This window comes from Trypanosoma rangeli (genome assembly GCF_003719475.1).
Source record: "Trypanosoma rangeli strain AM80 chromosome Unknown Tra_15.4_contig_00162, whole genome shotgun sequence".
Taxonomy (NCBI): domain Eukaryota; phylum Euglenozoa; class Kinetoplastea; order Trypanosomatida; family Trypanosomatidae; genus Trypanosoma; species Trypanosoma rangeli.
In genome coordinates this window covers 7,102-30,651 of record NW_021705904.1, presented here as the reverse complement: position 1 = coordinate 30,651, position 23,550 = coordinate 7,102, and the positions used below count along the sequence as shown (strand labels likewise).

The 23,550-nt window shown below is 48.5% G+C and overlaps 8 protein-coding genes across 8 annotated transcripts, besides 16 other annotated features; all 8 read left to right on the top strand.

Moving 5' to 3' along the window:
* Positions 1–324: 324 nt before the first annotated feature.
* TraAM80_05146 (uncharacterized protein) lies at positions 325–1,917 on the top strand (the record flags this gene model as incomplete). The annotated part of the gene is made up of 1 exon (XM_029382039.1): positions 325–1,917. One exon carries the CDS (start codon positions 325–327, stop codon positions 1,915–1,917), a length of 1,593 nt encoding a protein of 530 aa, XP_029238165.1.
* Positions 1,918–2,007: 90 nt separating this feature from the next.
* Positions 2,008–2,029: a microsatellite.
* Positions 2,030–2,288: 259 nt separating this feature from the next.
* Positions 2,289–2,315: a microsatellite.
* A 41-nt stretch (positions 2,316–2,356) lies between these two features.
* Positions 2,357–2,384: a sequence feature (A-rich).
* A 74-nt stretch (positions 2,385–2,458) lies between these two features.
* Positions 2,459–3,010, top strand: TraAM80_05145 (uncharacterized protein; the record flags this gene model as incomplete). Its single annotated transcript, XM_029382038.1, has 1 exon — positions 2,459–3,010. The coding sequence occupies one exon, from the start codon at positions 2,459–2,461 to the stop codon at positions 3,008–3,010; it is 552 nt and encodes a 183-aa protein (XP_029238164.1).
* A 243-nt stretch (positions 3,011–3,253) lies between these two features.
* Positions 3,254–3,281: a microsatellite.
* A 224-nt stretch (positions 3,282–3,505) lies between these two features.
* Positions 3,506–3,547: a microsatellite.
* TraAM80_05144 (uncharacterized protein) lies at positions 3,548–8,671 on the top strand (the record flags this gene model as incomplete). The annotated part of the gene is made up of 1 exon (XM_029382037.1): positions 3,548–8,671. The coding sequence occupies one exon, from the start codon at positions 3,548–3,550 to the stop codon at positions 8,669–8,671; it is 5,124 nt and encodes a 1,707-aa protein (XP_029238163.1).
* Positions 8,672–9,610: 939 nt separating this feature from the next.
* Positions 9,611–9,637: a microsatellite.
* Positions 9,638–10,041: 404 nt separating this feature from the next.
* Positions 10,042–10,060: a microsatellite.
* A 398-nt stretch (positions 10,061–10,458) lies between these two features.
* Positions 10,459–10,486: a microsatellite.
* Positions 10,487–10,583: 97 nt separating this feature from the next.
* TraAM80_05143 (uncharacterized protein) lies at positions 10,584–11,774 on the top strand (the record flags this gene model as incomplete). The annotated part of the gene is made up of 1 exon (XM_029382036.1): positions 10,584–11,774. The coding sequence occupies one exon, from the start codon at positions 10,584–10,586 to the stop codon at positions 11,772–11,774; it is 1,191 nt and encodes a 396-aa protein (XP_029238162.1).
* A 35-nt stretch (positions 11,775–11,809) lies between these two features.
* Positions 11,810–11,859: a microsatellite.
* A 113-nt stretch (positions 11,860–11,972) lies between these two features.
* Positions 11,973–11,993: a microsatellite.
* Positions 11,994–12,042: 49 nt separating this feature from the next.
* Positions 12,043–12,076: a microsatellite.
* A 62-nt stretch (positions 12,077–12,138) lies between these two features.
* Positions 12,139–12,159: a microsatellite.
* Positions 12,160–12,847: 688 nt separating this feature from the next.
* Positions 12,848–12,870: a microsatellite.
* Positions 12,871–13,342: 472 nt separating this feature from the next.
* TraAM80_05142 (cytoplasmic tRNA 2-thiolation protein 2) lies at positions 13,343–14,950 on the top strand (the record flags this gene model as incomplete). Its single annotated transcript, XM_029382035.1, has 1 exon — positions 13,343–14,950. One exon carries the CDS (start codon positions 13,343–13,345, stop codon positions 14,948–14,950), a length of 1,608 nt encoding a protein of 535 aa, XP_029238161.1.
* A 434-nt stretch (positions 14,951–15,384) lies between these two features.
* On the top strand, positions 15,385–17,007 carry TraAM80_05141 (putative protein kinase; the record flags this gene model as incomplete). Its single annotated transcript, XM_029382034.1, has 1 exon — positions 15,385–17,007. One exon carries the CDS (start codon positions 15,385–15,387, stop codon positions 17,005–17,007), a length of 1,623 nt encoding a protein of 540 aa, XP_029238160.1.
* A 393-nt stretch (positions 17,008–17,400) lies between these two features.
* On the top strand, positions 17,401–19,089 carry TraAM80_05140 (protein-tyrosine phosphatase; the record flags this gene model as incomplete). The annotated part of the gene is made up of 1 exon (XM_029382033.1): positions 17,401–19,089. One exon carries the CDS (start codon positions 17,401–17,403, stop codon positions 19,087–19,089), a length of 1,689 nt encoding a protein of 562 aa, XP_029238159.1.
* A 189-nt stretch (positions 19,090–19,278) lies between these two features.
* Positions 19,279–19,297: a microsatellite.
* A 47-nt stretch (positions 19,298–19,344) lies between these two features.
* Positions 19,345–19,388: a microsatellite.
* Positions 19,389–19,568: 180 nt separating this feature from the next.
* On the top strand, positions 19,569–23,360 carry TraAM80_05139 (putative C2 domain protein; the record flags this gene model as incomplete). Its single annotated transcript, XM_029382032.1, has 1 exon — positions 19,569–23,360. The coding sequence occupies one exon, from the start codon at positions 19,569–19,571 to the stop codon at positions 23,358–23,360; it is 3,792 nt and encodes a 1,263-aa protein (XP_029238158.1).
* A 146-nt stretch (positions 23,361–23,506) lies between these two features.
* Positions 23,507–23,550: a microsatellite.

The window sequence follows — 23,550 nt, the reverse complement described above, 5'->3', positions numbered from 1 at the left end:
AAGCAAGAATTGTGTAAGCTTCAGGAACAATTAAGTGAGGAACGGGAGTACACCACACAAAAGCGGAAGGTGGTTCAATACCTGCGGGAGACACTTTACAAGGAGTGCAACATTCTTCGCGCTCAGCTCTCCGCGGCGCAGCAGAGGCAAATTCATTATCAGAGCCTGTTGAAGGAGCAGCAACAGGCTCTTGCACATGCCTCAAGTGTCGTGAATGGCGAGGGACGCTCCGGAGTCAGTGTTTCTGCACATGAGACACCACGTCTTCCAAACATTAGCGGTACACGTGTTGCCCAGGGTGAGGCCTCCGTGATAGGGCTTTCCATGGCTCCAGGTTTTCATAGTTCTCGGCGTTTCAATCCAAATGTCTCTTTTGTAAGTATGATCCGTGGTAGTGTTAACGCAGAAGAAAATGAGGATGGTAATTGCTCTGATGTGGGGGGTGGTGCGAGTGCTGTGGTTCAAACTCAAAGGCTCTCCGTTGAAATCATGGCGATTAAGAGTCTCTTGGATCTTGTGTTGTTGGCGGTGGAAAATGATCAGGTGCTTCCAGCCAACGTGGCCCGATGCACAAATGTGGATGTGAGCCTTCTCACCAGCACCATGAGGAATGATCAGCACCACCGTGAGGAAGAAATGCGAAAGGAATTTTCCGAGCGGCAGCGGCAAGCAAAGCAAAATTATTCGTTTGGTCGCGCGCAAATGGCGGCATTGCTCTCCATGAAGGAACAGCAGATCGACAATATGAAAAAATTTTCTGATCCACGGTTCTTATGTAACTTTTGGGAGAAAAGGTGTAAAATACTGCGAAGCGAGCTTAGGCATATTCGTAAGGCCGTCCAGGAAGACTTGACGAGTCTTAGGCAGTTTGTGGTCACAACTATGGAAGGCATTATCAAGCGTGTGTATGTAGTGGATTCAAGCTTGAGTGAGAACCAAGCCTTATTCGCTACACAGTCAGTCTTGAGAGATATCATTTCCTCTGCCCATTCCCTGCTAATGCCCATGTTAACGACAGAATATGAGCGTGGCTACCACCCATGGCCAATCAAGCTTCGCAACACAATAGATCCTTTCGCCCGGATGGTTAGGGCTCGGTATGGGGATTCGCAAATGATGCTTGTGCGGGAAGAAATGAATGCACTAGGCAGTCTTTATGTTGCGGCGCATCACTATGTGATGAATCATGTGGTGACGCCTGTCTTGAAGCGGCCTTTGCCTGGGAAAACGCTGCGGAGTCTGTGTGCATTGCTGTCGATGAACAAAGGCACATCGGCGGAGCTGTGGATGAAAATTCGGGAAAAGTACGCACATGAACTTAGCTTCCAAAGGAGTATTGCACAGTTGAACATGTCGATTGTTTCTTTGATGTACCACCAGCGCATCATAACGGAGCGCTCTGCGGAGGCTATGCGGGAGGCCGGCATGGATCCCCAGCTCAGCGGTATACCAGTTCAGCGTACAGTTAACGTGATCGCGGAGAAATTGCACAAGGTGGTTGCCGACCGTGCAGCTCTGCGAAAACGGAGGCAGGAAAATGCACGTGATGTCTACCGAATTTGGAAGAAACAACAGATTGATATTAATGAGGGATACCCGGCGCCAACTCTACCGCAGCGACTCGTTGTGGCCGAGATGAACATGCAGCGGAAGGATTTCCTGTCCACAATCCCCCCCATGCCGGCTCACATGGAAAATAATTCGGAGGGGCAGTCCGTCTTTTCCACGAAGCAAGGCGCCAACTTCTGGGGGCGCATGTTCTCCACCACAACTGCACAAGGAAAGGACTTAGCAGAGGAAGACACGTCCTCATCAGAGGAACAAGAATTGCCGCAAGGAGCACCAGGAGCGTCGTCAGGGCCATGTGAAGAAGTTGTGAAGGAACCTTTGCCCAACACGAAGGATGCGCCAGCGTAAACGAGAAAAAAAAAAGTGTGCGTGTGGGGGTGGCCGGCGACATTGCCGAATGTGCTCTCCGAAACTAACGTTGCTTCTATGTACGCTGGCAAAAAAACAAAACAAAAAAAAATCTTGCAGCACCAAAGTTGAAACCGAGGCAAAAAAGAAGAAAAAAAAAGAGTCCAGCACAAGTAGCTGGCATTTTATACCAGCATGAAGAATTATGTGAATTACCTTCTTTTTGCTACTTTTTGTTGTTTGTGGTGGTGTGTGAGTCTCTCTTGCTTTTTCTCTCACTCACTCTGGCGACGAGTTTGTTATTGTTTCTACTGCAAACGGAGCGTGTACGGAGATTATTATTTTTTTGCCACTTATCTGTGGGAATTGCCTGTGTGTGTGTGTGTGTGTGTTGTTGTACGCCGTTTTTGCTTACTGGATTGCTACGTAATTGTTGCTGTTTTTTTTTCTTTTCTTACTTATCTTTTTGGTGGTGATGTGCTCGGATGGCGTTTGTGCGGCCAAGTCAGGTTCATAGCTCTCACTGCCAGACGCGTTCACAATGCGTCGGGCCGTGCCGTTTAATCTGACACCCGCCATTCTTGCCCCCGCCATGTCGAATGGGAACCACGGTGGTGATGGGGTTGCTGGCGAACCGCATGATGGAAGTGGCAACACTGATGGCATGGTACATTCTTTCACGTGCTCGTCTACGCGTATTGCAGAGGGTCACCGTGTCTTAGTTCCACTTCCGCACCCAACGGAGTTGGAGGCAGTAGTATTTCGGGGTGATACGTGGCGTCAGGCAATGCGTCGGCTGTACCACATTATCTTTAAGCTGCATCGATTACGTCTGCATCCCATGCAACGCGAGTTTGGTGACCGCTTTGTGCAGGTGGAGTTCCAGCGCCACATGGACGCCACCGAAAAGCACGCGCGCATTTTCTACCAATCTTGGTACGGGTATGTGGCACAGCTGGAAACCGGCCAAACGTCGCGTGAACTTACAGAGGAGGAGCGACGTCAATTGACGCCAGAGCAGAAGGAAAAACTCCGCGAGTTGCGAGGACACGTGATGCAGGTGCGTCAGACGGACTCGGACTTTGTGCTTTGAGGCAATAAGAAGGAGTTCTTTTTCTGTTTTCAACGTCATGTATACGTTGCGTCATCGTAGTGTAAGGTGCAATGTTCTACGAGCATACGTGTGTGAGGAGACAAGGGATCAGGGAAAGACGGTTGCTTGTCTCCATCCACTTGCAACGCACGCTTTCTTCTTAGCTCTTTATTGTGTCAATGCAGTCCCATGTTGCCTTCCTCCACACGCTCCACGGCAGCTGTCACACTGGTTGCCATTAGAATATATATATATATATATATATATATATGGCTCTTTTCCTTTTTTTCTCTTTTGTGTGTGTCTGGCGGAGGTTGCGCAGTAGTGAGGGAAATACAAAAATAAAAAGCGCGAAAACGGAAGAGAAATACGGAAAGGCATCTTGGGACACGTGCGGTGAGCAAGAGCGTGAACGTGTAGAGGCGTGCGAGCACCAACATCGTTATCACCGCACGGCCACATCCTTTCCTCCGCACGGCAAAGGGAAAATAGGGTGAAGCAAAAGGAGGGTAAAAAGAGGAAGAAGAAGAAAAACAAATGAGCCCGAAGATTTTCCGTAGACAGACGGTGCTGACGGGGTCTCAGTCTCCACAGACGACGACGAATGCTGGTAGCAACGCAACTAACAACTCCAGCAACGTGGGTGGTGTTCTTTCCTCTAATGGAGGCACCCATCAGAATTTAACCAACGGCGGCAGCAGTGGCCGTCGCGCTAAATCGCGCCTTCTGCCGGTGTCGCAGACGGACAGTTTATTGAAGCCATCAATATTGACATGGAAGTTGTCAGGGATGTCGTCAGGCGCACACATCCACAGAAGGCCACCGTCCGTTCAGGGACGGACAGTCTCGCCGATGCAGACACGCCAAACTGTCACAAAGCTAAAGAAGGAAATCATTGAGCACCGAGCGGATCCGTCTCCCGCCCCTTCACGTCCACCACGCAGAGTAGCACGGCATTCAGTCGCTGTATCTCCACCGTTAAATTCGATTAACCAGCTGCCTGCGCCGCGTGTCATGCTGGAACAACAGTGCATCAAAAGTACATTTCATACTAGTAACGATAAAAGGAGGTCGTCGGCACTGAATCGATCAACAAGACTCACTAAGGGAAACACCACTATTCCTGATTTTGGAGCTGCGCCGCAGAGTTCCCACACACCAGGACCCCTTGGTGTTGGACGTCACAACATTGTACTGGATATGAAGCGAAACACCGGGCAAGTTGCCGAACGGAGACAATTGTTAGATGGACCTCTATCAACTAATAAAGTGGCTTCTGGAGACACGGTGCGTGACTACAATGAGTTGTGTGTGACGTTGGGGCAGGCACCACAAGATGCATGGATTGCCGCGACATTAGAGGACACCAACAAGTCCAAGGGTTTTTCTAGTTCAGCATGTAATGTGGGAGTTGTAGAAGAAAAGAAACTGAATGCGAGGCGGTGCGATAAGGTGGTTTCTCCGATTGGTGGTCTTTGTGATTATGGGCAACGAAAAAAATTATCAAACAATACATTTTCTCTTAGAAGGCTGCGATCGGTAGAAGAGGAACGGAAAGTGTCTAGTGGGCCTCCAAGCATTTGTGCTCCTCCTCTCCCTACGGGGAAAACCGAAGATGCGAGTGGTGTGGAACTGGGCAAGGATCGTGTGGCGAAGGACACTGTTTCGTGTGATATGGTGACGTGCCGTCAACAACTCCAGCCGTACCAGCAGAAGATGAAACTTCTGAAGCAACGAAGAAAAGACGTCCAGGAGGCCTTGTACCATTTTTTGGCGCTCTGCCAAAGCCAATCAGACCCAGAGAAAAAGACTTCAAATTTCTCTCCTATAGCTGCGCTGGAATCTCACGCGAACTTGCTCACAAATGGATTAAAAGAACTGCAGCGACGAAACGTAGCTTTGTTGCTACGCCTAACTGAATATTCCCGTGAGGTGCGAAGACCGTTGGGATCGGTGGGTGGCAATTTGGATGCGGTTGTTGCTGAACGACATCAGCAGCATCAGATAGAGGAGGATGAGTTTGAGAAAAGGAATGAAGAGATATCTCTAGTGGTAAACAAACCCGCCACACGGAACTTGCCAAACCCGTTCGAGCAGTTTAAGGAAACTACACCCACGACTAATTCCATGACTGTGTCATCAATGAAAGAACCTTCCCGGGCCTATTTGAGTTTCCTTCGCGAGGAAGAAGGTCTTATTGTGCAGCAGCTAAACGAGGTGTGTTCACGCGTTCGTGAGGCTCTTACAAACGAACTCACTGTGACGATTGCGGACAAGGCAATGCTGGAGACGCCGTTATTCCTCCCGTCACTCCCGGATAAATGTCCCACGTGCCTCGAAAAGGGACAGCAGCCGCCGTCACAGCATGTTGCAGATTGCGGTTGCCCTTCAGGAGATCAAAGAGGGCCTGGTGTCGGTACCATGATGTCTTCAGCTGTTGATAGCGCTGGGCACTCGCCTGGTTTAACAAGGCGAAACACTGTGAGCCCAAAGAGTTCAGTCAAGAAGAAGAAAAACGGTGCGGTCACTGACAACGGCGGCCGTACTACCCCGCCCAAATGTACCGTATCACAAGGGGTGACGGCTTATCACGGGCCCTTTGTGGGCGTTGCATTGATGAACCGGATCTCTGCGGAGGACCACAGAAAAAAAGTGGAGGATGCCGACGGCGACAAGAACAGTTTTTTAGGGTGCAACACCGACAATCTGCAGCTCGTCTTGGGGGGCGGCAGACGATGCTTCTCCTATGCTCCTCTCCAAAAAACGGCAGGTGGCAATGCACCCATCTCAAGGAGTAAATCGACGTCCGCGTGTAATGTAACGCATAAAATGAAGACGTTATGGAAGATGACCTCGACAACAAAAACTCCTCCAACAGCCTCAACACCCACAACAAGGCTCACCGTGAAACCGAACAAGAGTAAGGCTCCACCAAAATCCGTTGTTGCGTCGGTCGCCATGAACGATATTCTTGCAGCACGTATAAAAGAGGCGGAAGAGACATGGAAGGCTATCAAAGGGTTAGCAAGCGTTGAAACTGCACGAACACCCACTCAGGTGCAACCGAAATGCGTGGGGCCAGCGCAGAAAATAGATGATAACGCCGATTTTCCACAGACCTTAGTGACGCAAGAAGGGCAACCCCCAGAGGTAACTGCATTCACGCCAACACCACTAAATTTAGTGGAACTAGAGAATACTATTAAAAAACATCATGCTTCGTTAAAGGACGAACTAGAGGTGGCGCCAGCTGGGCAATTAACGCTTACTGCTAGTTGGGTTTCAGATGCGTCTTGTAAAAATGAACTGGATAAAAATACAACAAGGACCGTTAGTGTCTCTTGTTTGAATAGCCCTTTGCGGTGTAAACAACAACAGATGGAGGAAGTGGAACAGCCACAGGTGCTGATTAGTGCATCCGCATCGCTGGAACGACCTGCTGCCTTCATAGAAACGGTACCAATAGAAGTGGTGATGGCAACCCGTATTAAGTGCTGCTGGCGACAACATATGGCTCGAGCAATGGTGAGGCAGCGACGGAAACAGGTGGATTATGAGAAGAGGCAGCAGCAGCGTTGGCATCTTGAAAATGTCATGGCTTTTCGTCTTCAGCGTCTGTTTGCCAAAAACGTCGCGCGACGACGGCGTCGACGTGAAGCGATGCAGAGGCAGTGTGATGCTACTTTGGCCCCACAAAGTGATACCAAAATGGCTGACAAGTGGCGATCTGATAGTAACAAGGAAAATTCTGAACGTCCATTGACTTTGCGAGAAAAATTTGAAAAATCAAAGGAGAGACGTAGAAAGCTGCTGCATTCCACGCTAAACGACACCAGCTTCGTCTCTGGCTTGGGTGGTACTCTCTGTGGTCACCCCGGGACGGAGACGCGATTGGGGAAGAGGCAGCAACCGGCGAGTGAAGTAGCTGTGAAGGTGCCGCCGTTAGACCTTAAATCCAGTTGTATTTCGACTCTTGATATTGATAAATATTGGCTACACGGAGAAAATTTTAGAGTGAATATTTTGCATCGTCTATTGCGTGCACCGAGGGCCCTTCTCTACGTGCTTCGTGTCATGTGTGAGGCATGTCCCACAAGGCCTGTGTCAGCGCTGGCCTTCTTGAAAGGTGTAGAAGATGGGAGACTTAAGAAGGAAGGCAAAAACAATGGCAATCAGCAGACGCCACAAACCGAAGAAGACGTGGGAAAATGGGAGAAGGAAGATAAACACACTTTCAATCAACCAGGGGCATATCAGGAAGACTGTGCAAAGAGCAAAAAAGGAACGAGTAATAATCCTCTTCATCGTCATCCTCACCAGGATATGAAGGATGAGAATGAAATACGCTGGTATGTACTCTCGTATCGCATGCTGCGTCGACGCCTTCTCGCTCGGAAAGCGGCGATGAAAAATGGTGTGGACGCCAGAGTTATTTGTCCCTTTTCTATCCATGTAAAGAGCCTTGTCGAGGAGGATGAAATGTTGCATGAAGTGCCAGTGGCAAAGGGCTTTCAGCGACCGTTTGAGTGTTGGGGTACTGCATATGCTTTTCAAGCACGGGTTTTTAGTGCTGCTGCGGAGTATGCGTGGAAACTTATCTTCAGCCACACGCCACATGACGACTATAAACAACGTATGCTTAAGACGAAGGAGGAGAAAAGGGCTCGTCTTGAGCGTGTGGAGCAACGGAATCGTATGATTCTTGCCTGCTATTGTGTCAGCTCTGAGCAGGAGTGGTTGAAGGAGGCTTCAAATGATATTGGCTTCATTGCTCGCATCTGGAACCCAAAGAGATCGTTGGATTCAAACGACCCTGATTTTGAGCGGCACTGCCACGAAACATATGACTTTGTTGAAGACTTTCTCTACCAGTGTTTCCCTACCATCGCTGACCTTGAAGAGATACCAACATTTCTCATGGGCGCAGGCATTTTTTTTCTGTTGAAGTCCACGCTTTCGTACGCGAAGGAAAAAGAAAAGGTGAATGAGGAAGATGAAAGCTTATCGAGAGACATTCCTGGTGGGGCTGCTAACAAGATTCACGGTGGATCATTCCCTCCAAGGAACGTCATTGCCTTGTGCGATCCGAAGGTGCCACTGACCACAGAGCAACGCGAGACGATTTTTGCCTATGAGGTCTTGAACCTCCTCGAATACCTCATTTGTTTTGACAGCTCTGAACCGCCAATGAGGGTGGACACCGCCATAAACAGTAATAGTAATCGCGACTACGAGGATGAGGAGGAACATGACAGGAATACAAACAACAATAACATGGACGGGCAAGGCGTGCTCTCTGAAACGAGTGAGGAAAGGTGTGAGCGGGTGGAACGCCCATTAGGAGCGGCCATGCGCTTAGGTGAATGCTTCCCATTCGTATTTGCTTCATTGTTCAGTGAAATCGATGCTGTATTGCCTGCAATACAGCGTCCGCATTTGCGTCTAGTGCGTACGCCGCTTCCAGAAGCATTGACAGCCAACCAACTAGACAAGGCAGCTACTGATACAACGAATGTGAAAGGTAATGATAACACTAATATGGAGCTGGAGCTTGTGTACCCGAGGGGATATCTTGTCAATCTTAGTGAGCGAGTGATGCGTGCCCTGCTCGGGTCGTGTCCTAACTTGGAGGTTTGTGAGGACATGGACGCCACATTGTGAAAAAAAAAAAGGGGGGGGGGGAAGGCGAGAGATAGATACACAATGAGTATGTGTTTGCCTGTGTGACTGTGGGCTGGTTAAATTAGCAGGAAGTGGGCCACTCTTGTGAGTATGTGTGCACATATGCATGTTTCTCGCCAGTGGTGTAGTGAGAGGGTGACAGATACTCGTAGAGAGTGATAAAGAAGTGTAAATAAACATAATAAAATTGAAGGCAATTATTTGGTGTATAAAAAAAGGCTGCTTGTGTTTTATTTTCTTCATTCCTTCCTATTGTCCGTACCTGTCTCGCTCTCACCCTCCGTTTGTATTTGCTTGAAGTTTATATATAATTTAAAACTATTTTCTGTTGGTATGTGCGTGTGTTTTGCATTCATTAATATATGTTGTTGTTTCTTCTTATTCTTCCTTTTCACTGTTTTGCGTTTATTGCTTACATTGCCTCTGAGTGAGTGTTGTTGTTGTTTTACATTGTTTGTTTTTTTTCCACTTCAGAGGGCACTCTTTGGTACGCTGCTCATTTCGACATGCATGTGCATAATATTGTATGCAGCGAGCTTCTGTGATTCATGACCTCTGAGGGTTCCTGACGATGACTCAATGACGCGGCATAAGGGGACTGTGTGAAGAAGTGAACGTGTGGGTGCGTGATTCTGCTGTTAGTCTCTTTCAAAAGAAGGAAAAAATGGTTTCATGTGCACCATGCATACAATCTGTAGCAGTGGAGGGGAGTAATAATAACAACAGTAAGAGAGAGGGAGAGTTAACCCATTGATCTTTGTGTTCTTGTTTTAAGTGTGTGGACGGAACAGTGCTGTTTGAATTGAGAATGACGAGGAAGAACACAGTATCAAGCCGTCTGTTCATCACGCAGGTATTGAGACGACAGTGGAAGATCAAAATGAGGGAAGTAGGAGGGGAGATTCTTTGTCTACAACAGTTTGAGTTTGTGTGTGTGTGTGTGTGCTCTTTTGGCGGAGTTGCTTTTTTCATCAGTTTTTTCATTGAAGTGTGCAACTCCGTTTATCCACTGGCCTATCACCGCTCTTTTCCCACGTGATTCACCTTCCTTTCGAAGAACAAGAGGAATGTTGTTTTTTCCTTTGGAAATGTTGCTGGTTCTGCTTGTTTGCATCTCTCTTCCTGGTATCCCTTATTGTTTTGGGAGAGAAATAGAGAAAGAAGGAGGGGAATGAAGGGGCGGGGAGCATCAATGCGTGCACACGCGGATGGAGCACACACAGCGACATCAACGGCCTTTTAAGGTGATGAGAACCACAAGAAAATGATGAGCAATTTTGAGGGGAAGAGGAGTACGCGTTTCTGTGCCTCTCTTTGAATCCAACACCCAACTCCTTTTTTCCACCCCATGTGTGTATGTGTGTGTGTCGTTGAGTACTTTGGCTTTCTTTTTCTCTTTTTTGGTTTGCGTGACGCATGCACGCATCGAGGGGACGGCATAGTTTTATCGTTTTCACTGCAGTTGGCACGTCTTTCTGCAAGGATATTTGCTTAGGGACCTCGGCTTCACATACTAAATTGGCACCGGACTGTCTTGTGTTGTTGTTATTTCCGACCCCTTTAGGCTGCTTGCATTTGATTTGCCTCATATATATTTGGCTTTGTTGCACCCTTTGCTGGGGCGTCGCCGCTATTTTGATTCTGTGGAAAGAGAGAGGAAAAAGGGGAGTTTCTTTTTTGCTTCTTGCGTTGATTCCTCGGCTGCGGCTCTCCGCGCGGACTAAAGTGAGTTGAGTGTGTGTGAAGTGGAGGTTGTTGTTTTTTTTGGGGGGGAGGTGGGAGGGGGGTGGGGGGTTCGTTGCCACTGCAGCCCATAAGACGTGGTGGAAGCTTCTTGCTTTCTCTCTGCTTGTGTGAAATTAAAAGGGAGGGATTTGGTGTCATGCATGGAATGTGGCGGCTGTCGTTGCCTCTCCTGGCTTCTTCTTCGTTCTCCAACAGTCGTCGTCATGTGAGACGCGAGGCGGTATTCTTGCCATGGAACGCGCGGCCATGGCCTTCGTACGAGACGCACGCCGACCAATGGCGTTTCCTGGACCGCACCCTTTCCGCTGTTGTTGGTATGACACCAGCTGAGGTCTCGGCGAAGTCCTTGCGACTCTTCCCGCGACGTCTCCTGCAGGATATTGAGGACCCCGTGCTTGCGCTGCAGCGGCGACGACGGCGGGAGGCACAGCACACATCGAAACCGCAGCAGCAGCGGCATCAAGAACAACAACCTCAGAAGCAAGCGCAACAGCATCAGCAGCGGCGAAGGAGGGACGCAGCCCCACTCAGTACACCTACCGGGGCGCGTCCGAGTTGTTTCGTACAGAACAACAACGACAAGGCCAAGAACGGTGGGGGTGTGTTGGTGGAGAGGGGGAGAAACACGGTGGTGCCAGCGACCGTCTCTTCTGCTGCCACTGCTTCTTCTAAGAATGGTCTCAGGAGCAGCCGCACTCAAAAGAGGAGGGATGTGACGGGTACGCCCCTTGGGATGGCTTCTGGTGCTCTTGCATCATCATCAGCAGCGGCGGCAGCACCACGTGCTCCTACAATTATGCCTACCTCCACGACGAGTGTTAACGCTTCTAATAACATCATCGAGACTGCTTTGGTCACTCGATCTCCCTCTTCAACACGCTTTTCAGCATCTGCAGCAGTGGACAATAGGATGCCGGGACGCCCTTCACGCGGCGATAAGTACACAACTGCAGCAGCAGGAGGAAAGGGAGAAAAGAGGCCAAACAACAAGGGCAACATGAAGAGCCAGTCGGGGTCTACAGTGCTAACAAGTACTGTCTCTATTGAGGCGATCAAAAGTGGCGAGGCAGAGGCAAAACATGCAGCAGCGAGGGAAACGATTGACCTGAAGCCGGATAACTCTATTGCACAACCGCCGCTAAGAAAATCGAAACACTCACGCAGCCAAGGCAAGGGGGGCAAACGCGGAAAAGTGGGCAATAGGTCGCCTGCCTCATTGGAAAACACTGCTGCACTTACAACATCTAATTCTTCTACTGTGGAAAGAGATCATGATGGGAATGGTGAGGAATGTAGGAAATCACCTTCAGGTGAGGCGGCCGGCACGAACGTGTAACGACGTCTTGAAATGCAATGATTTCTTGAAATAGCATATGTACATATATATGTATACGCTCGTATATCAAAAATATATGTATATAATGATGCATTAGTAATAGCTGAGGCAGTGATGGCGGGGTGGGTGGGTAGAAGGGGGAATATATATATGTCTTATATTCGCCAAGAGAACGGAGGAAGTGAAAGAGAATACGTTTAAATATATATATATATATATGAATAAAAGAACGCTGTTGAGGTAAATAAACTTTTTGAAAGGGAGTACACTGTTTGTGTGTTTGTTTGTCTGTCTGTCCGTCTAGAAGGAAAACAAAAAACGCAGAGATAGAGAAGTAAAGTTTGCGTGATGAACGTTTGTAGTGTATATATATATATATATATATTCATCATCATACCTATAACGGTAGCAATAATAGGCGAGGGGAAACTGTGCGTAATGTACAGTGAACTGATTGGTGGCTCTTAGTTTTGTCAGTGGTGTCCTCTTTTTCTTCATGCGCGGCACGCATGCACAGATGTCTCCTCTTTACATCAACGTGCATTGGGGGAGGGGGTGCTGGACGGTTATAGTGCAGGTTTGTCATTCTTCTCCTGGTGGTGTTTGGCTCGTTTTTTTTTGTTTTAGGTGATGGTTCCGCTTTAAATATGTATGCGTGTGTTTCCTTTTTTTCTTCATTAGAATTTGTTTGTACTAGACCTTCTCGCACGGAAAAAAAAGGTTGTGGAGGAGAATGCGAGTTAAAATGGGTATGCGGAAATAATGTACTTGAGAGTTTGAGGTGTGCAGTCATTTTTTTTTTTTCTTTACTGCGGGTATTCTCCCGACCTCTCTGCAAAGCCGTGTCTGTGATTGTGTGGGCTGGTACTTTTTTTTGTTTTGCATGATCGTGTGAGGAGGGAAAATGGGGAAGGAAGAAGTGGAAAAATGCATTTTGGGTTTAAAAAGAACAACAAGAGAGGTGGGGACTGCGAGAGGAGCGGGTGTGAGAAGGGTGGAATGAATGGATTCACGTCAGCATTCTTTCCTTCTTATCCCTATGGCTGATATTTTTGTTTTCTATTCTGCCGGTTTATATATATATATATATATATATGGTGTCCTTTTTTGCCGTTTCCTCTTCCATCTATCTTTTTGTGTGGGGTTGTCTGTGTGATGATGACTTTCTTTTTTCTTGTTTGGATGTTACGAGATTATTGGTGCTTCACGTGTGTAAAATGTTCCCGCATGCCCGTTTTACTGCCACCTTTCAGTCTTCTCTCACTGTTGCTATCACTTTTATGATTGCACGCTCTTGTCGCTGCGATCGGTTTTTTTTTCTGCGGTCTGTCTGTGTGAGCCTATCACTGCTGCTGGCGTCCCTGAAGCAGACCTCCGTGATGAAGCGGGGAAGGGATGGTGAAATTATGTGAACCCGGGGAAGACGGTGTCGATTCTGCCTACAGATATATATATACCTTTTTCCCCCTTTATTTCCTGCATTTGTTGTGTGATCACCTCTTGTGCTTACGTTCCCGTGGTCGACCGTGCACAAGTGTGTATATATATATATATTAGACAGCCTAGACATGGTGCTATGCTTCAAGTGTGGACGATCGCAGGGGGTTGCAAGCAGCCGTGACGGGGCGAAGAAACCTTACTGCGCGGAGTGCTTTGTTGAGTTCTGCACACGGCATATCCGTGACAATTTATTTAAGCACTGCGGCGTGCCGTGTGAGGTGCCGCTCGTTGTTGCGGTCTCGGGCGGCCCGGGATCTATGGCACTTCTCCACCAACTTGGAGTTTTGCGGATGCAAAACCGTATGCGCCCCAAACGTGGCCAAATCACTTTCACCTTTATTCCATTGCATCTACGCGAGGATGAGCTTGTGGTGCCACTGCTGTCAGACGATGCGGAGAGTCATGTGGGAGGTCCGCAACAGGTGGAGCTGCGCCGTATTGCAGATGCCATGACGGGACAATTTGAAAAACTAGAAAAGATGATACGGACGCAGTGTGTGCAGTGGGAATTCGGTAGTGTACCTCTCTTTACAACGGACGAGGTGTGTGTGGTGCGTTACAGCGATTACTTATCACCGAGTGAGATGCGAGTTTTTCGTGCAGCCTTGCATCATCCACGTCTGCCACTGACACAGCGGGAATTCCTGTACGGACGGCTGCGACAACGCGTATTGACCGCTGCCACTATTGAGTGTATCTCCCGCTGGCACCAAGCAAGAGATCTTTTAAATGTTGGGTGGTACCACATCTTGACAGGTGAGAATGCCCTTCGCTGTTGTGTGACGACGTTTCGTGAGCTTATGAGTGGCAACGGTGAGAATTTTGTTCATCACTGTGGTCACCGTGGCTTTGTCAGCCAATGCCTTGTACTACGCCCACTGCGCAGCCTGCTGCCACGTGAGCTCGTACTGTACTGCCACACCCAAGGCATTTGGGCGGGGTACTCCCCATCTTTAAGCACCAAGACGAGTCTGCGATCTATGAATCGCACGCTGGAGCTGTTTTTTAACAATATGCTCCAAACCTATCACACCTCGGTATTTAATGTGTTGAACACGGTTAACAAACTCCACATAGAGACGGCGCCAGAGCTCACTTCTGTGGAGCTGCAAATTGGGGTGTCGCCGCAGCAGACGAAGCGTGTCATACCTGGAAAGACAGCCCAACACCACTATGAACAGTTGCAGATGAAACAACTCCCGCACTATTCGTGGTTTGGTCGAAACGATGGGATGCCATCTTCTTCAGAGAACGACGACCGAAGTCATCATCTCTGTTTGCTTTGTGGTTGTACCATTCCAACTGTTGGCAAACATGTCATCCTACTTCAAGCAGAAGGACGGCTTTTTATGTGCAATGCCTGCATCACGTTTGTGCAGGGCCTTCCGGATGACGTAATTACTGTTGTGCCGTCATTGAACACCACAGAGCACGCGAGCAGTGACAAGAAACTGTCATGGCAAACAACAAAGGAGACAGACAGTGACTTACTTGGTGTCTTCTTGTCCTTGGCGATGCGGATGGAGTCACTGATGCGAACTGCTGTTACCACTCCAGAGACAAGTAGGGAGGCGGACACAGTGGAGACACGGAGAGTGCGTCGCCGGCTGAGCGAGCATGATGTGAGGAATTCACTCCTGGAAAAAGACGGAGAGGATGAAGAGTTGTGCGAGTGAAGAAAGGAAGAGAATGAGGTGATGCTCTGGCGCCTCCTAGTCACTAGATGCATGTTTCTTGTATACTACTGTGTTGGTGTCTTGCCGTCTTTGGCTTGGGGGTTGTGCTTTGTGACCTACGCTGCAAGCGTTCACTTCAGCCTGTACATAAGGCTCTTCTTATTTCTTGTTGTCTTTTGTTGTTGTATCTTTTGGACTGTTTTACAGATTCTGTTCAGACGTATAAAAAAGATTTTCTATGTGTAGGTCTGCTTGTGTGAATCCTTATTCGTTTTCCTTCATTTATTGACAACCTTAATGCATGTAGCGTTGGTATTTCAAGCAAGCGACCCAAATTATTTTTATTACTCTCGCTCTCTGTGTATGTGTACATTTTCATTACTGTACTTTGGTAGCTGGCGTTGCAAAAAGGAAGAAAAAAGAAATTAATAATAATGACTGTTGCGACTACAATCTTTCGCCATCCATTGGCCTCAAAGCGATTTATGATGGTCTTCTACAATGAAGTGGGGGATATGATTAAGGAGTTGTTTGAGTTGCAGACACGCTATGTGGCGATTGGCCCCATTGCAATGGGGGCGTATGGTTTTGTCTGCGCCGCGACAGACAACGAGATGGTAGAAAAATTTCGTCTAAACCCACCTGAGGAGTACAATGACACCTCCCTCTCTCCTGAGGAGCGCCAGGACATCTACCAGCACCATACCATGGTGGCGGTGAAGAAGCTGCGGCAGTTATTTGAGCGTAATCAGCCACGCATGTGGTTGTGCGCCACACGTGAGATTCAACTCATGATGGCCTTTAAACACGACAATGTCATGTCTGCCCTAGACTTCTTCATCCCACTTGGCGAGTGTGAACGGATGACGTACGAGTCTGTCGACTACCTGTGGCACAACTTTGATAGCGTCTACATTGTCATGAAGAAAATGGACTACACGCTACGGGAGGTGCTGGAATCTAGTGTCTACCCCGCGACGGATGTCTTAGACGAGGGTGGTGAGGAATTCAACGGGAATCCGACAACGACAAGTTCCACCAGAACAGCGCAGAGTGATGATAGTGTTGATGATAGTACGAATAAAGGTTTGAATAGTGGAGCTAAGAGAATAGCGCGATGCCCGCAGACACATCTTGTGCTACACCCACTTTCTCGCGATTATCGCATGTTCATACTTTATCAACTGTTGCGCGGGGTGGGCTACATGCATTTATGCGGTGTCATTCACCGCGACATAAAGCCGGACAACGTTATGCTGGATTGTAACTACAACGCACGAGTATGTGATTTTGGTCAAGGCCGTGACGCCTTTGCAATGGAATGGAATGGAGTTCTTCAAACCTTTTTGGATAACTGTACGCAGTGGTATGCCGCGCCAGAGACACTGACGCTGGCCCAAGTCTCATCTTCCTCCGGATTTGTTTATCAAAAGACGCTGCATGCTGCGGACGTGTGGTCGATTGGTTGCGTCGCAGCAGAGATGCTTATAGGACGGCCCCTCTTCTATTGTCGACGCTTCGGTGGAGTCGGCCAACTGAACGCCATTATGAGCGTCCTTGGGGAGCTCTCTGAGAAGGACGCCGAACGTATTTTGCAACTTCGCGACAATGACACTAAAAAAGTTTTTAAGTGTGTCCTTCAACAGGAAATGCAGCAGCATGTCAATAATCCGTCTAGACTGAGGGGCTTGTTGCAGTCTCCATACGGTGATGTGGATGAGGACGAGATCAAGCTCATTGAAAGTCTCCTCTGTTACGATCCAAATTGCCGCATAACTATTCAGGAAGCGCTTCAAAGTCCGTACTTCATCAAGGAAGGATATGAACCTGTCATTGACCCAAGCGACACGGCGACGCGCGTACGGGCGGTGGAGGCAAATGAGATTGTGGATGCAGTGAAGGGGCGCAAGTTTCTCTGGTTACTCTTCCTGAAGCATCACCCTGAAGTGGATGAACTCATTCGAACTCTGCACCTTCGGAGGAGTGGCAGCTCCACAGAGGACACGCAAAATTCATCCGCAGTATATACGCAAGACGCAGCGCTCCCACTGGAATGAAGTTGCACCTGATGGAGGTATTGCACAGGAGCTAAACATAGACGCTGACCCACAAATCAATGAATGGACAAGAAAACAATCAAGGACAGACAAATAGAAATGGAGCACATGTAAATGCGTTGCAGAGTTCATTACAACGTGTAGAATGAATGAATGTTGTTCTTGTTGGGAGAGAGGGAGGGGGGTTGTATGACTTTTTTTTTCTCTCCTAGTTTTTGCTTCTGTGCCGCTCTTTTTGCGTTGGGTCATTTCTTTTAAGAGTGTGATGGTGCTGGAAGATGTCGGATGCGTTGTTATCCGGCGAACTGCGGTCGTCTCGTGGTCCCTCTCTTGTGCGTTTTTTTTTTTTTGTTGTTCGCCTCTCCGTTTATTTTGCCATGTGGGGTCGTCGGGATGGTGCCCGCCAGCCGAAGGGTGGTTGGCAAGAGGATGATAGCACCCCCAGCTGACTGCGACGCACATAAAGAACGTCTTCTGGCGGAATTCCTGGCGGCCCGCATCGGCGACAGCATTGTGGACGTATCGCAGGCCATCAACGCAAAGTTTTTTTCTCACCCACTCGAGAACGTACGCGGCACAGCACCAAAAAACGGTCGGATTTTTCTCACAAGTGCAGCGGGGGCACGACGCGGGAACATAACAGCAAAATTGATTTTTGGTGGCGATCGGCGGGCTGCCTCTACCTCGCTAACGGGGGGATGCCACTTGAAAAGGGAAGAGAAACCTGATGCAGAGAAAAATCGATGGATCCGCGGAGTTCTTATTGTGTCGAGCACGATTCCACCCCCATCGGCGTCGGTGTTTTTGGATCGTCATGGTAACGGCTGCGTCTTCTTCTTTGGGGGCCACAACGTGTCGGTGCAGCTTTTGGTTCGCGTTGTGGGTGTGCCGCTTCCACCGTTCATTCCGCATGCCTCCACCGCAGACTCCACCACAACAACAACGATGCAACTGTCAGCGCGAGAGAAATACAGGCAAATATTGCTGGAGACTGAGCTTTCCTTCCTGAAGAGTTTAGAGGCGTGTTTGGTGTGGCTGCTGCGTTCTCAGTGGTGTGAGAAGATGCAGAGAAAAAGCCACGACAGTCATTTGTGCCGTGATCTAAAGGGCCCAGCATCGTTAGTGTCGGCATCATTCTTCACTGAGGAACCGGCGACGCTTTCGGTCCCGCTGTATTACCTTCCCATGCATGTTGAAGACAATGCCAACTCGCGCCTTGCGGATGTAGTTGGGTTTGCAGCTGAATTCATGGATCTGATTTTGGACGCGGAGAAGTCGGTGGTGAAGGAAACAACAACCCTTTTACAGCAACTGGTGCGACTCTTCAGCATGATGGAAAACAGTACGGAGGGTGACAGCGATGCTGAAAGAACGAACAAGAAGAGCGAGGAGGATGTAAAGGAGTTTCTCTACCATTTGTACAGCCGGGCTGCTTCGCTGCTGCAAGCGAGGTGTCACCGCCATTCACATGCAAGTATGATCGTGAACAGCAGTAACAAGCGTCTTCCTGGTGCTGATGGGACACCAACACTCCCGATTGGGTGCAATGATGGCGAGTGCAGCGTGCCCCTTTCGGAGTTGGTCTTGGATGACTCGACAGTGGATTTAGAACCCTCACCATGTGTCCCCGATGATAGTTATAACAGCGACGTTGGTGACCCTTCGTCCTCCACAGGTGCTAGCTGTGATGTCCAGGAATCACAGGGACAAGCCACATTAGAAGAAAAGGAGGGCGATAGCATATGCACTACCTGCTCGCTACCTGGTGTTTTGGTTCATTGCATGAAAGGCGTATCGCGGAGTCCAAGCGTCATCATGGCGTACTACCTGCACAAGTGTTGTCGAGAGTTTTACGCGCTTTCTCGTATTCCCCGCCATGCAGAGCTGGCGTACCCAATTACATCAGCCGCGGTGGATGACATGGAAGACGTGTATGTCTTTTCTTTCCACCGACTCTTGGAGTGCTTACAGGAGGCACGTCCTGTCGTAAATCCGCAAATTTGTTTCCTTGCTGAACTGAGGTCAATGTGGGTGCGTTTGTCGAAAAAAATGGCTGAAAAGGAGGCGGAAAAAAATTTGTGACAAATACACTTTAAAAAATAATAATAATTTTGTAGTGTTATTATTTTGTCTTTGTTGTTGCTCTCATCTCTCTTTCTGTCGAGGTGGTGTGGAAACTCCAGAGCTCGCCGGGGTCTGGACCCCCACACGTGTTCCATTTGATGCAATACATTTTAAGTATTTCCCAGATGTGTGAAGACGTGCACTTACACAAAACAACAACAACAACTGTGATGTGTATGTGTATGTGTGTTTGCAGCTTTTATTGGGACTCAATCTCCTCTCTCTCTCTCTCTCTCTCTCTCTCTCTCTCTCTCTCTATTGCTTCTGTTTCTCCTCCCTTGGTGTGTGTTCGTGGGTATGGGCTTGCCCGAGAGTTCCTTGGCATCCCTCCGATTTATTTTATTCTTTTCCTTTTGTTATTGGCTGCTCTCCGTACAATTGGGAGTTGCTTCTTGCTAGCACGCACCGAGGCTAACTAGGACCCCTTGCTTGTATTAATGGCGACTCTCAAGGTAACGGTGCATGAGGCGCGGGACCTTCCTATCATGGATCGCACCACCGGCCTCGCGGACCCCTACGTCCTTGTGAGGCTTGACGACACGGAGCATACCACAGATATTGTGCATATGTCACGACACCCGGTATGGAACACGGACCTCCGCATTGACACGTCCGATCTATTTGTTCTGCAGGAGGACCCACTGGAGGTGCGTCTTTATGATCATGACATCATCAGCCGCGATGACCTCGTTGGGCTCACTTTTATTGACTGCAATTCAATGGTGCTTCAGAGCCGCCCTTCCATGAGTGGCTGGTTTCCTCTCTTTGACACCACTGAGGAGGGTATTCGTGGCGAAATTCGCCTCACGCTGAAAATTAAGTTTCATAACGCTGAAAACCCTCTTGCGCCACGAATTCCCATACGTTATGCCCCACATGTAATCCCGCTTGACGTTGAGCATGCAAACCGTGCGGAGGATCAACTGCTGTCCTCAAATCTGACGCCAGAGATGCATCTCTTGGACGGTTTTGAGCCGTTGCGGCCTCCGCAAATGCAGCACCCTTCCATCACTGCGGATGAGGAAGGCATTCTCATTTTTTCCGCATGGCGTTTAGACCCTTCTGTGTACCGCGTTGAGTCGGTGCTCACGATGGTGGAGGAGCTTATTGTGAAGGCGGATCCGGAGCACTCCAAGCTGACCAATTTGCGTAGTACTCGCACCACGAACGAGGCGCGTATTGTTCAACTCTACAAACTCAGCGGAAAAGTACGACGCCAATTGACTCGTAAAGTTGTGGAGGCTCAGTGCAACGCGGTGCTTGGGTATGTCGAGGAGTTCGATATGGATGCAAACGGCATTGTTGTGCGGGGTTATGGGACGCCGTGTGTTGTTTCTGCGGTTAAGTTTGTTGATCGAGAGAAGACGGAATCATGCCTACCAACCACCACAAGAGTGGCAGTGAACCCAACGGAGACACCCTCCGGTTACCTCACGCCTGCACACGGTTCATTCAATATGATGTCGCCTATGCCAGTCATAGACTCGGTTGGCGGTGTTGCTGCTTCTGCAATAGTGGATGCACAGGGAACAGGAGCAGCCGCTGGCACACTACTAGTTCCCGCAATGCAGCGCTCCTCAGTGCCAGGACCTGTATTGTTGCCTCTTTCGTTAGCAGAAACCCAGAATGTTACGCAGATGGCATTCCATAGCTCCACACAACCTCCTCCACCTTTTTCATCCGCTGCTCAGCCACAATTTATTTCAATGCCTCATGATGGTCATTCAGCAGTTATTCTAAAAGCCGATTATGGGGCTCCAGGTTTACCACCACAGCAATCAGTCACAGGGACACGTACCAATGTGCTCATGTTGACCCTCAAGGATCTTCCCTATGGTATGATAGAGCATATTGGAGGCTACATTAGCGCACGGTCTGTAAAAATTGTGGGCAAGTTTAAAAGCAAGGTAAGGCTCTCATTACAGCTTGATAGATGGTGGATAGAATTACGAAATGAACTCAAGGCGAATGCGCGAGCCTTTAATTGTAACGTCATCTTAGGATACGAAGAGGTTGTCATGTACCATGGAGATGTGGCGGTGTTATCGCTTTCTGGAACCGCGGTGGTGTTAAACTCCACAATGTATCCACTGCGTTGTGGTCCGGAATATATTTACCAAACCGCACGAGAACGTTTTAGCACACAGAAAAATTGTTCTGCGCTACATTTACTTCACCCCAGTGTGCGTTTAACAGACTTGGTTGGAGAAACGGGAGCTGTCGCGCGGTGTAATATCTGTCATCGCAAATCCGTACCCGAGGTACTGCTTATGACGTGTGCCATGCCGCAGGATCTCACGTGGGAAGAACCACCTAGACTTGTGCATGCTGTTGTGTCCAAGGCAAAAAGTGACGTTCGCGGTGTGGACCTTGCCCTCGCCGTTTCACAGGCACTTCCCTATATTGAGTACTCCTTGCACAAGCAGCTCCTCTTTCACCTAAAGTTGCAAAAGTTAAACGCTGTTTTTGGGCTTCGACTTACTCTTTGCATTACATCTGACACAATCATCGGTGCGTTTATCGGCACAGGTGTTCGTTTGATGGCACTTCCAGTACCATCTTCACCGCGAGTGAGAGTTCTAGACCCAGCGATAAAACGTAACAAAACTGTCATGCGTTTAGTGGACCTTGTGACGCAGCACATTCGATTAGGCCGACTTCAACGTCATAACTCCTCCACACATGGTGAAGAAAATGGTTCTTTTTCCTCAACCTCATCCCTTGCAAATAGAATGGAAGATTCCCGCGCTTCTTTGACAGGGGTTGGTGGTGAATCTGGTTGTAACTCGGGGAATGATCAGGAGCCCCATGGTATTAGTGAGGTGGGGAGCGCTTATGATTACGTTCTTAACATTGACGATGAAGAAGAGGCAGAGATGATGCTTGACATGACTTCCGATTTACCTTTTGAGGATAGCCTACTATTAACAATACCTTACGTGCCGGAATGGGTCAATATCTATAGCTCTCAGAAACGCATTGTGTTAAATCGTCGTTTTGCATTTCAGCGAGTACACAATGCGTCTTTTACTACGGGTAAAATAAATGAGTGTTTTGCAGATGCCAAAAAAGCCTTTGTGCAACTCGCCTGTCGTGTAGCAATGCGATGTCACCAATGTCCATTGGAGCGTTTGCATGTGATGGGGTTTAGTTTTGATTTCTTTTTTGAACCAAACTCCTGTTCGTTGCAACTGCGATTGGAGGGTTGTCTTATGCTGCGTACCTCATCCCAGCGAGGACGATTGATGGAGCTAGAAGACAGCTCTTTTATGGAATGTAGGCGACGCGTGGAATGGTATACACATCATGTACCGCTTGTCTACAACAGTTTTAATGGGTTAACGGAGTTGCCTCCACCTCCAGTGGACACCAATACATTGCATCATGCATCGCTATGCAGTGCTCCCACCGCAGATGGGAGTAACAACACGGCTTTGGGGAATTTTGGCCATGGTGAGAAAGTCATTTTGAAGGATCTTGAACGGAGTATTTTTGTTGTTAGCAATGCACCATATGCACTTCCTTTTGTATTTAAACGCAATGTGTCGCCCCCTGTTTTGTGGGCAAATGAAGGTGCTAATGCTACACCTTTTGCCATGCCTGATGTGGGTAGTTACAGTAAAGATAACCGAGCACGTGCAGGAAAGTTGGGACGGCAATGGCAAGCGTTAAACTTGCTTGTCTTCACAACTATTCGTAATTTCAAACAGAAAACAGGTGTGAAAGCAGATGGTAAAGGAGGTGTTGACGCTCTTCATCGCGGCAGTGTCAATGCCCTAGAGTCTGTAGGCAGCGGTGGTCCTATATTGCATGAGCCAGTGCGGCGGCTCCCTATGGAGATGAGTACGCTGGAAGCAAACGGTTCTGAGGTAATTTTTACTCCGTTAGATTTTGTGGCGGGGAGGGCCATTGCGAGGTATGTAGGCCGCCTTTCCCAGCACTTTATTCGTGAAGCCTACGAAATACAATCTACTAGAGACATTGGTGGTTTCTTTCAGAAAACAGAGTTTGAGATCCAATGCATGGTGCAGGCGATGGTATGCCTTATGGGAGGAAACGCTTTACTGAAGCATCGTGTGACATATCATGAAGTGTGGGATTCTGATGGCTCGGATTCTGCCTCCGTGTTTGTCACAGTGACGGGGGATGTGGTACAGACAAGCTTTCTTCCTCTAGCTTCTCTGTCTTTGGATACTGGTAATAGTGGTGAAGAAGGAGGCGCAATTTAACAACAGTGAATGGAAAGGATGGATGTGGGGGGAATGACGGTTAAAATATGGCCAGGAGTTGAGTGGAAGTGGCGAACGAATCCCAAGGTTTGAATATGTTAAGGAAACGCTTGGTCCGCTGCACAGCGCGAGCTTGGTAGATACGCATATATATATATATATATATATATATATATATATATATATATAT